The sequence below is a fragment of the Argiope bruennichi genome, chromosome 7 (genome assembly GCF_947563725.1).
Source record: "Argiope bruennichi chromosome 7, qqArgBrue1.1, whole genome shotgun sequence".
Classification (NCBI taxonomy): Eukaryota; Metazoa; Arthropoda; class Arachnida; order Araneae; family Araneidae; genus Argiope; species Argiope bruennichi.
This window is the reverse complement of record NC_079157.1, coordinates 65,361,493-65,374,081: the sequence shown is the minus strand read 5'-3', so window position 1 is coordinate 65,374,081 and position 12,589 is coordinate 65,361,493. Positions and strand designations below refer to the sequence as shown.

At 27.0% G+C, this 12,589-nt stretch overlaps 2 protein-coding genes across 2 annotated transcripts in view; one reads left to right on the top strand and one right to left on the bottom strand.

Annotated features, from left to right (window-relative positions):
• LOC129976579 (PH-interacting protein-like) overlaps positions 1-3,412 on the top strand; it is a 42,836-nt gene extending 39,424 nt beyond the window's left edge. Inside the window, exon 35 of the mRNA XM_056090213.1 lies at positions 1,243-3,412. Within this exon, the coding sequence (XP_055946188.1) occupies positions 1,243-2,927 (1,685 nt within the window). The 3' untranslated portion in view covers positions 2,928-3,412. The remainder of the gene's footprint in view (positions 1-1,242) is intronic.
• Positions 3,413-4,907: 1,495 nt separating this feature from the next.
• LOC129975834 (transmembrane protein 267-like) lies at positions 4,908-10,587 on the bottom strand. The gene is made up of 2 exons (XM_056089070.1): positions 10,112-10,587; positions 4,908-6,193 (listed from the first exon to the last, which is right to left on the bottom strand). The coding sequence occupies exons 1-2, from the start codon at positions 10,397-10,399 to the stop codon at positions 5,867-5,869; spliced, it is 615 nt and encodes a 204-aa protein (XP_055945045.1). The 5' UTR covers positions 10,400-10,587; the 3' UTR covers positions 4,908-5,866.
• Between the last annotated feature and the right edge of the window lie 2,002 nt (positions 10,588-12,589).

Here is a 12,589-nt window from a genome sequence, read left to right as displayed (position 1 = left end):
GTCTTTTGATAACTTCTCAGTGAATACTTTTTATCATAGTACAAAATATTCATAAATAGTACCTCAATGTATTTACATAAATCGGTTTTTTCGCATATTTTTGAATAGTCTGATAACATAAGCTCATTTATTTTTGATCAATAAGAACTTGGTAATTTCTGTCAAAATATATTATTTTTTTATATGATAAGACTAAATTATAGCCAAGAAATACTGTCCTTTCTTCCTTTCTAATTTATGTGTATTTTGTGTGTTTAGTTCTTTTCCCCCAATTTCCAACAAATAATGTATTTTTTAAATATAAAAATACTCTTTAAAAATCACTGTATTGTTTTGACCTAAAGAAAATTTAAAATTTAGGGAACTGAAATGACATCTTGTGAAATACATGTGTGATAATTAAACAAAGTTCATTAAAAGTTTACTATTTGAAATAAAGTAATTTAAAAATTTGATTCTGTTTTTATTTTCTTTTTATCTGAAAATTCACTGATAAGTTTACTTACACTTTATAATTTCCCAAAGGAACAAAAAATTATGTTTTTATTTTTATTCAGTTGATGACATTAAGATATTTAGTTCGATAATGCTTCTATGCCCGAACCTGTCAATATTAAAATACTTTAAAAAATTCTCTTCCTAATATACAGTTTTTATATAAACTTGCGAGAATTCTTATTTATTTAACTGCATGTTTTATGGTAAGAATCTTTATTTAAATATTTAAAGAAAAACATTTTACTGTCATTCCTACTCAAAATATTTTTAAAGCAGGAATCCATGACACTATCTTCAGGTCTTAATTTTTACACATTTAAATTATATCAAAATAAACAATTTTTTAAGGAGAAGAAAAAATTTGTGATGAGATTGAAAGGCTAAAAATGGAATGGGATGTAGAAATTTTTTAAAAATTATTGTAAAGGTAATAAGTATTTCAATATTTCTTCTCTATTTACCTTGGGGTGGGACCGCCTCCATTTGTGTGATAGATTATTATGGTGCATGCTTTTATACTTAAATGATAACAATAATAAAGCAAATTCAAGTCTGTTTTAAAAACAAGTTTAAATTTATAAATTTGATATAACATTATGATGGAAATTAGTTACATAAATGCTGACAATAGAATAGTTAAGATGGAGTAAGATTGCTTATCTTTGATATTTAGTATACTTTTAGTAGGCTACATATTGTTTTTTATATGTAGTTTAAACACTTTCATCCATCTGCTATTTTTAGGGTCTCTAACGAATGGTGATGAACAAACCCCAGCGATTCGTAAGAGAATAGTGGAAAAGTCCATGGGGAATGAGGAAGGTTTGGCCAGAAAAGCTTCTTCCTCTGCCCTGGATGGCCCTTCAGCTCAAAGTGAAAGTGATAATTCTAATCATTACTTAAAAAATAATGATGGGTCTTCAAAACTTCACACTCGAATGCATTCGTATGCCAAACCTTACAAAGGTTATTTGAGCTCCATTCCTCAACGCACAAGATCTGCAATGAACAAAGAAGCATCCCCTAAGAGTGGTTTCTTCGGAATTTCCAAAGCTTACAAAAGGAATCTTATAAGAAAAGCTTCTGCAAGGAAAGAAAGTGATACTGATAATGATGATCATGTGTATAAAAGCAAAGTATCCAAATGGAGTAATACATCAAGCTATGGCTTAAGAAAATGTTCCAAATTAATAAAACGATCTGTATATCGAAATCGACCTTATTCTTCATTAATAAAACACCAGAACAATGCATCTGTATCTTCCTCAACACCATTTCGAAGGCGAGGCAGACCAAGTCTTTTGAGCAGCCTCCACAAACGCACAATGAACCAAAATAGTGAAAATATCCAAAAGAAATTAAATTTTGTAAATCAGACATCTAGAAAGGTATCGATGCGAATAAAGAGAAACCAAAATAGAAATAATTACAGTCCTATTTCTCTCAACACAAGATCGAAGCTTCATTTATTGACAGAAAAAGAGTCATTAAATGCTGAAGAAACAATGACTAAAAGAATTCGTGCACCAACTATTGTGTTCTGTAAACCAAACGTCTCTGCTCATGAATCAGATTCAAAATATAAATTGAGAACGATCTATGCTGGAAGTAGTAGTAGCTTGGATTTTAAAGACAAAGTAAATTCTACTCTGAATGAAAAACAAACATCTTCTCAGAACAGTAGCTTAAAAGTTGAAAATTTTAAACCCCTACATTCAAGACCAATTTCATCTCATACTAGGTCTTCTAATAGTTTCTCTGATAATCAAAATGAATTCAAAAAGCAAGTTCCAAATGAAATTGGAACAAAAAAGATTTTGTTTCCACCTAAAGCAGACAATTATAATTTAAAGGGGCATAAAACAAAATCTCCAACTATAGATAATTCACACAGCAAAGAAATGGCTAATTCATCGATGAAGGAAAATGCTAATGACATTTTAGGATATAATAAAAGCAAATGGTGTCTTAGAAAACCCAATATGACAAGAGTAAGTGCTAGAATTTCTCATAATTCTAATGCAGCAGATCCCAGCAAAATTCAAACCAGGAATCGTGGCCAGAGAACAGTCATATATAATGAAGATGATAACAATTATTTAACAGAAATTTTCGAAAATGAAGATCCTATAAAGTTGAACCAACGACACAATTCAAATGACTCGGATGACACAAAAGAATCTCTAGAATCAACATTATCTGATAGTACAAGAAGTTCATTTAGAAAAATCGATTGTAAAGATAAAAGTTTAACAGAAAGTGAGAAAAGTGCCAGTAGTACCAGAAAAGCAACATTTCATAGACCAAAAAAAGATGCTTTAAAAATATCGAATGGAATTGAAACCAGAAACCATGGTCAAAGAACAACAGTATATGCCGAGGATGCTGATGATTATTTGGAAGAATACTTTGAGAGTCTGGAATCATGATTCTAAAAATTTTAATTTTCATCCTAATAGCAGTTAAATTTTATTGCTCTGATAATGTTCTACATATAAATTCTCAGTAGAGAAAACAATAGTGTAGAATAATCTGTATTATATTTTTGTAAAACCTGGGAAACCTTGTATTCTTTGAATGTAAAATTCATTCAAAATGTTCTGCTATTCATTGTTCATCTGAATGTTCACACATTTTTTGATCACTTACATGTTTTTCTCTACAATGTTCGACATATATTGTTTCAAAGTTTATATTCCATGAGCATTTGCTAAATGTGTTACATTTAATGTGTACAGAAGTTTCTCGGAACTTTAACTGAGACTTTATCATCAGCTTCTATTTGTCATTTATTCAAAGAGAGCTGCTGTAAAATGTTTTTTTGAACCTAACTGTTAAGTTTTTCATTATTACTTTACACCAAAAAGCCATGTTTCACATAATTTCATCTCGACTTTGAGATAAATAAAATACAGTCTTGAAAAAATATGCACTTTGTCCTTTTTTAAATTGGCAATATTTATTTATTTATATGCATTCCTTTTATTTATTTACTAAAAATTTTTGAATTGACTCTTAACTTGAATGTATTAAAATTATTACATAATTCATATGTTATACTGTTTTGGGTGTAACTATTTTAGCCTTTTTTCTATAAACAGTCTATATATGAGGGGACAAAATAATCTCTACCTAATCAATTAAAAACATTGGTGATTACAGTAAATTTGATAATGAGAGATAATGTATTTTTATCATATTTTTAAAACATTAAAATCTGTCATTATGGGTTGGATGTAATGGAAATCAGATGAGGGAGAATGCTAATTCAGTTGCCATCCAACACTAAACACCCTTGATATGGTAATATAACATATGAATTAACCTTTCAGCCTCCAAATTACTGTAGATATTTTATTGGATTAGATTTTAATAGGTACTTAGTAACAGTTTCCACAAGTTGAAGATAGAAAATGCATACATCTTTATATTCATAAAATTTTTACTTGCATAGATTTGAAAATCTAATTATATTTTTGAGGGGAAAAAAAAAAAAAAAAAAAAAAGATTAACACTAGTTTAATCATCAATCTTTTTATCAAATAATGTGACTATAAACTTAAGTTATAATTCTTATACATATGAGTTAGAAATGTTACTTTTTATCAAAAATATTATGGTCCATTTTCTATTTTTTGAAATATAAATTTGAGCTTTTTAGGTATCAGATTAAAATCATATTTTGTAAATAAATATACAAAAATAATTCTGCATTTTAAGAATGATATAAAAGTAGTTATTGTATAATAAAACAGTAGGTATGCCATACGTCATTTTTGTTGAAAAGTAAAAAAATTCTCAAAATATATAACCAAAAAAAATTTCTATGGAAAAACTCATAATATAATATAAAAATTCATTAATATAGAAAGTTTCATTATTCTACTCACCAATAGATAAGAAAAAGAATTGCACAATATCACTGTTCATAAACCAGGATTTTGATAATCCTACTCCTTATAAATAATAATGTAGAGTGCTCATTTATTGAAAATGCAGTTATTTCTTCACCTCATTAAGTGATGGAACTTTTCCTTTGAAAAAGGGGGTAAATGATGAAAAGGATTTTGAACATTTAATTCTTAAAAATGTAAGCAATTTATTCAAATTTTATATCTATAAATGGGCATTAGAAATTTCATATTCAAATTATTAGTTAAAAGCACAAGACTATTTGACAATGACTATTTATGAAATTTTTATCAAGAACACAAGACTTTATACAGTATACTTAATTAATTATACAATTCATATTTTTATTAAATTGAAAGCAATTATTGTATTCTAATTAATGAAATAAAATAGACAATTATTTAAACAGATGTTTATAAATACAAACCTAAAAAATAATTCCTTAGTGGTAACATAAGGGACATAAAGCATAATAAATTTGACATGAAACTATAAAATTTGATTTTAAAATTTTTTATTTAGCTTTTTTTAGTTTCAATATTGCATATGATGCAACTATCATAATCTATATGTTCAGTTACATCCCTGTATGATAAATTTTATAACCACACATCCTGATTACAGATGTAATTTCAATTAAAATTCAGTCCTTTTTTCAAAATATCGGACTTATGACAGTAAATAGGCTAGAATTTAATATCACAGCTACATACTTAAGTTATCCAAAGAGTAAGTTCCATTAGCAATTCATACCAGTTGCTCTGCAGCTCCAAGAATGCACATATTAGTTCATATCATCTACAAGATATTATTGTTAGTCCAATTGGCAACAACTGAATCCTCTTAAAACAACACTTGGATGTATAAAGTTTTCTCTATTCCAGCCATTACTGGTAAAATTCATTTGGATGACATTCTACATTTCACGCGGTTTAAGGTTAAGGAAGACAACAATGATGCTTTCAAGTAATTTGTAATACAGTTTTTTTTTTTTTTTTTTTTTTTTTTTTTTTTTAAATCAATATATCTATCATATATTCCAGTGGTAATTACAATGCAACAACTCATTTGAGACTTTAGCTGGGAATATTCTTTAACCCCCTAAACTCAATTTTTTTTTACAATTTTAATGCTTTCCCTTTTAGCAAAAGTCTCTAAGATGGTGAAGCTCTTACTGTTAGATTATCATCAAAGGCAACATTGTTTGATATAACAAAAATTATGATGCCTCATTAAAAATATCTCAACATTGATAGCAATTGTGTTTAAAATTAGGTAAAAACACATACTGTACAAAATAAAATGTTTTACTCATTTTAATTTAATTAAATTTTAGTTTTTTTTTCTCTTTTCGAATTGGAAATGTAATTTACTTTCTGGATATTCTTAATATTTGATTACTTCAATATAAAAACATTCAACATTTCAAAATAAAAATAATAAATTAATTTCATATCTATACAAATAGAATATCTTGTTTTTTCCCTTTCAGGGTGTTTTTGTTCAATACTTTCAGCAATGAACCTATTGCTAATGGAAATAAATAAGTAAGGATTAAGTAATTAGAGTAATTTAAAGGTTTTGTAACGCAAGGCCATAACCAAAGACCACGTCGTTGGGCATCTCGTAAATGATGAGAAATAGCTGCCACTAGAATGTACCATCCTATATTTTCAAATAGTTCATTCCCTTTGAAATGCATAACTAATATTAGACTTACTGCAAACATTGCCACAAATGTTGTATTATGGAATGGTGGTCTAGAAGATAAATTGATGGCATCCTATAAAAAAAAATGTAAAAATTACAATGTAGAATACAAATATGTAAATAAAAAAAATCAGAAGAATAAGTGTGTAAATGAACAATTTAGATAACAATTAAATACCAAATTAATAATATATCAAAATCTGGTAATTAATTATAATACTAACAATCCCAGTGTGAAGACCTATCAAAATAAAAATTTTGTTAACTATTACAAGACAAAAAAAAAAAAAAAAAAAAGGTAGTATTGAGTTTTCATACTCTGATGTTGGTGAATTGTTTTATGGTAAGATCATCTAACAAATTTTAAGATTGGAATTTCTAGTTCAAAAACACCATAACAAGTTTCAGTAATGTATTTATTTATTCTTAAAATCTTATTTTTAATTACATAACAGTGATACCAAGCAAACAAAAAAGTATATTTATCACTGTCACAGAGCATTGAGTATAAATAAAGTAGCTAAAGTAATGAAATACAGTAACTAAAGTAAAGTTGTAAATTAAACTTATTAAAAACATTCAAATTACAGAAAAACATTGAATGGAAATAAATTTTGATTAAAATGTTTATTTTTTAAATTTGCAAGAGATGTAACAATATTTCTTACATTTCAAAATTATTGAAGAAATATAATGAAGTTTTGATTAATTTTAGATTTAAAACCTAAAATAAAACAAGCATCTATCAGATTTAGTAATTCTAGATCTGACCTGTAGATTATTTTGAATTATTTTTTTCATTATTCATGTCACAATTTACATATAGTATTCCAGCTTATAAAGATTATTATTATTTGTTTCTGTATTCTGAGTCGACCAATTTTGAGGTTTCTATCTCACTAAGAACTGAGATGCACGCATTTTCATAATTTACTTTATTGTTAAATATAAACATCTCCTTTCATCTTTCCTCTCACCCCCTATTTTATTGATTTAAACCCATTCTAAACCCATGTTCAAAAGAGAGAAAGTTTAAGAATTTGTTGACAAACAATACATTAATGACAAGCAGAAATACAAAAATTCCTGTAATGTCAAATGATATGCAGAAAAACATATAAAACATTTCAGATAAGCAATACTATTTGACATTTATATCAATTAATTAGACTAATGAAATTTTGATGGATGCAACAAATTATTTATAGTATGATTAATGAAAGTATATATATATATATATTCAGTTTTGGAACGAATTCTATGAAAAATAATAATAAAATATGGAAGAAAAAAAAAATGTTATTTTGCTTTGGTTCTCAACTGTTTCAACAAGTAAAAATAACAAAATATTTCAAAATGTGCAAATAAATAAATAAAAATAAATGTGGAATATAAAAAGGTTCTGTAAAGAAGAATTAAACAAATTAAACACCAAGCTCAATTTATAGTATAAATTTTGATATTTTTTAAATTATACTAAAGAAACACTAAATTTGAAATAACTGTGAAGTAAAGAATACTAATTCTTATTTAAAAAAACTTTTATTACTTAAAAATAATTTTAAAAAATCAGTTGCTTAGTTTTTAAAAATCCATTCTTAAAAACATTTTTTTTTATAGATATACATTAAAAGTTTTTTTACAGTACAGTAAAATATTTAAAAAAATAAATATATAAAGATTATATTCAAACTTTCTTATTACTCAGAAAAAAATTGGAACAAAAAATAAATTTCAAAATGAATTCTATTTTCTCCATATTTGCATCATGCTATTGGCATGGTGTAGTTGAAAATGTGATTCATTGGACCACATGACCCCTTTTCCAATTATCTATTGTCCAATCCTTGAGCTCCTTTACAAATTGGGGACATCTTTTCTTGTTCAAGGCAAACAATAGAGGCTTTTGAACAGGTTGTTGGTTTCCATAGTCTAAATAGTGTAAAGTACAGCAAACACTTCATTCAGAGATGTTTGCAGTTGCTTCTTTTTTAAGATTCCCTGCTATTTTACATATTATTGGATTGAACAACTCTGGCAAATCTCTTTTCAGCTCAAACATTCAAAAGTCTGACATTGAGACCACTCTCTGTCTGATTGGTAGTGCACTCTCTTTAAACATCAATAATCAATGCTCTTGAACACTTTACAAATGCAGCCATTTTGGTGACACCGGTTCCGATACTACAAGTGCATGCAATCACCCCACATTCAAAATCAGTTAAAGCACTTTTTTTTTTGTCCATATATCTTCGTAAGAAACCTAGTGCAATTATGGTTCACTTGTACTACATTGCCTTTTTTGTAGCCATCTCAATGTCTAGTGGAAACACTGCGATGCAATAGCTCATTTTCATAAAACTGTCAGGTGGTCATTATAAAGCGGCCACTTAGTATACATGCATATTTTAAATAAATATTTTTAACTAAGCAATCAGTAGTTTTTTAAAAAAACATTTAACATTAGTTTATGTTTCATTGCAGTATTTCATCAGATTTCTTGCTTATTTCGGATTTCCAGAAATAATAATAATAATAATAAACCCTGCTTACTTCATTGTACTTTTGAGATGGGAAAAGGAAGTAATCTTAAGTATATATATATATATCTTTGCCAATTAATAAAATTATTATGATTATCACGACATTTTATTTGGTACTTATTTATTAATTACAAGCTGTTTATGAACCATGTAATTAACTGCATACCATTGACAAATTTTTTGAGTTATGAAATAATCTGTTAGCATATAGTCTTTAGTGATTTATTATTGACCAGAGACAGCTTAAAACTTTAGGACTCTTACGCAATGCAAATCGTGCAGACTTTTTCCCTCTATAAACTTTTAAAACAAACTTTTTTTGTCAATTTTAATTTAATCTTCATAAAAACTAATTTTCAGTAAAAAATTTTGACTACTTCAAATGGTGAAATACTTAACTGCAGATCATTTTCTAAAAAATTGGTTTCAATATATCACACACAAAAAAAACACAACTAACATTTACAAAACTTTAAACAAGATAGTCAAAAAAAAAAAAAAAAAAAAAAAACCTAAACATTTTTTAATACAATTTAAATAGAAATTTATAACAGGATTGAACATTTTTTTAAAAATTATAAATCACCCTGTCCTTTCAGAATTATAAAATAACATACAACTTACAAATGGTAATTAGTTAGGAATGTTCTAGAGTACTCCATTCAACAATACTTGATTTTAAATTGAACATGTTCAGTTTATAATTAAATAAAAATACAGAATTAAATAATTTAAAAATAGAGTTAAAAATTATAAAGAATTTGTCTCCTCACCTTATTTACAGAACCTCAAGATATCTGCCAGTTTTGTCTATTAAACAATCCTGCACTGGCATATTGTTAGGTGCCATAAACCATGAAAACTTTGGCAATGTTTTTGGCAATTAATAAGTGGGATGCTGTTAATACTAATTATTTATTACTATAAACAATAGCTTTTTATAAAATAAATTTATTAAAAAACATTTACATTCATTCATTAAATAATATGCTTGGTACTTGATAGAAAATAAAAATTTTATTAAAAAAACAACCTAAACAGACATTAAGGAAACATTTGTTCTTACAAATAATCATCAAATGACGAATTACAAATGACGAAAAAATTAAATAGGAATATAAATTCAAAAAACACACACACACACACACCGAAAAAGGCTTACATTAAAAATGAAAAGTTATCAAAATTATTATTTGTTTGTTGATAATCATAATCATAATATTCTTTAATTTCAGTCATTAATATATTATTATTATTAACAACAAATTATTATAACAATTTATTATTATTAACAATATAATATCCATAACAATACTCATACTGGCATAAAAATAAAATTAAAATGCACTAAATAAATTAGATATCTGTCAAAGAATGGTGCAAACAATAAAAACTGTAAGAATTTTTTAATCAATAATATGATTATTATTTGCCAAAGGACTACTTACTTTAAACTTTAATGATTTTGCCATCAAAAAATGATCCAAATCTACTAAACCAGCAAATAATCCACACAGTAAGCTTTGGTAAATGTGATTTGTCGTAAATGAATCATAACTGCAAACAATTAACCAACTAATAATACCTATACACATATGTGTGAGATTATCAGTAACACAGCGAAGTGATATATCTTTATGAATCACTTCTAAATTTATTAAGGAATCTGCATAATGAGAAACAGCCAATAAACATAAGATATATAATATCTGCTTTGCATAGAAAATCAAATTCATTTGAAAATTGAGAATAACTTTCCAATATTTTCATATATAAATTTTCAATTTCAAGCACCTTAATCACAAAACCGAGAGCGTTCACATTTAATATTGGTGAATTTTATTTTATTAATTTAATATTAAATGCCGGAAGCTAATATAATTTCCGAATAATGCGCGTCATCGTTACTTCTTGTTTGTTTACATTTACACAAAACTTTGGTTGTAGTTAAGTGATGCCATGCCATTCAACTTTCAAGTAGTTAATCGTAAAAATTTTATGAACTAAAAATTGCAATAGAAAATAGAAGTTAAACGACTATAGAAAATTCTCATTTAAAAGGGGCCTTCTTATAACTCATTTTAAGGGAAAGGAAAATCATTCGATTTTAATAACTACATGGAAAATGCATTAATGATAAAAAGATTATTCGCTATTTTTTTAAAATGTACGTTTCTTATAAAAATTATGCTGAGATTCACATTTCTCAAAAAATTCCATATGTAGGAATTTCAATATACAAGTACACATATAAGATTTTAATACATTTACATTTATTACTAATGCAGCGACTTGTGGACAAGCATATCCTGAGAGCTTTCTTAAGGAACAGCAGGGAGAAAAAAAAAATTAGTGCGATTATGCCCATTTTTAAAGTTAAAAAAGACCAAAGAATGGAAAAAAAATACCATGCCCCAAGAATCACTTACTCTTGTTAAATAAATGATATCGATTATACAATAAAATCATATTATACACTGCCGGCGTCCTGGCATAGGGGTAGCGCGTCTTCCCCGTGATCTGGGCGTCCCGGGTTCGAGTCCCGGTTTGGGCATGGTTGTTCTTCTGTTGTTCTATCTGTGAGATGTGTGAATGTGCCCTCCTGTAAAAAGGGGTTGTGCAAGCGAATGAATGAGGCGTGAGTGGCAAAGTCGTACTCTTGGCCCTAGTTGGCGCTGCTATAAAAAATAAGAGACGTTCCCCCTCAGGCTTAAATCGCTGTCTTAGTAACAGCGGGCTTGTCAGTGGCAAGTGCCATAAGAAACAAACAAACAATATTATACACAGGTCAACCATCACTTTTAATAACACCATTCATAGATGCATATTACAAATTTTGCATCATTTTCTAACTAAATTCAAATAAATTGATCGGGAGATATTGACTTTCACTACATCACTTACACAAATTACAAATTTTTCATCATTTTCTATTCACAGACAAATATTTAATTCTGCAAGGTTAATAATTAAAAAATTAAAAAAAAAATGTACAAATGACAACTGTTTTTCAAAGCTGTTGATACTGTGTTTGACAAAACTTAATTTTACATTTTTTTTTTTTTTTTTTTTTTTTTTGCCAAGATCAAGATTTTATTTTTCATTACGCTTTTTACATCACAAAACTCAAATTATTTTTTCACATTAAGAATTTTTGCTTAGGGGCTGTACGAACTAGTGCAAATTCAAAGCAATAATCTAATTTAATGCAAAAGTCTTGTTTGAATTTTAAAAAAAGGATTTGTCGAACAAAGGCTATGGATAACATGATTAACGGCAAGGATTTATTGCTTGTTCTTAAGTGATTACCGATTTTTGGTTTTCTAGAATTTCTTCTGCAGTAAAAATCATTGAAGATACATTTTTTTTTTTAATTGAAGTAATATTTCGGCTTACGAAAAGAAAGCAATTGTCGCTACTTAACTGCAGTAAGTGTACCTATGTTTTCTTGAATAAAATTTTTTTCGATTCTTTTTCAAAATACAATTTTATTGAAATAAGTAGTGGATTAATCAAATATAAATAAGTTTCATAAATGAAAATATAAATAATCTTTTGATAATATACTGACCTTCTTTAACGACCAGTTGGCTCGCTGGGATTAATGATGATTAAAAATTTTAAATAAATATTTAGTGTAATTTGGTCTTAATAGTTGCCTAAGAAAATATTTTTAAACTTCATACATCATACTTATACGTCGTCCTTTTTATTGTGTTATTCATTTTTCCTTGTCTATATACATATCTATCTCTAATTGCTTGTCTATATCTTAAGATGATCAATTATGTCACAGTCAAAACCAACCGTGTTTGAAATGGATACATCTTAAAAAGCTTTCATCATTGCTAAGTTCTGATACTAAACCTTAATTTATAAATACGATAAAATTTCAAAAAAAATAATATCGAAAGCATGCCTGAAGC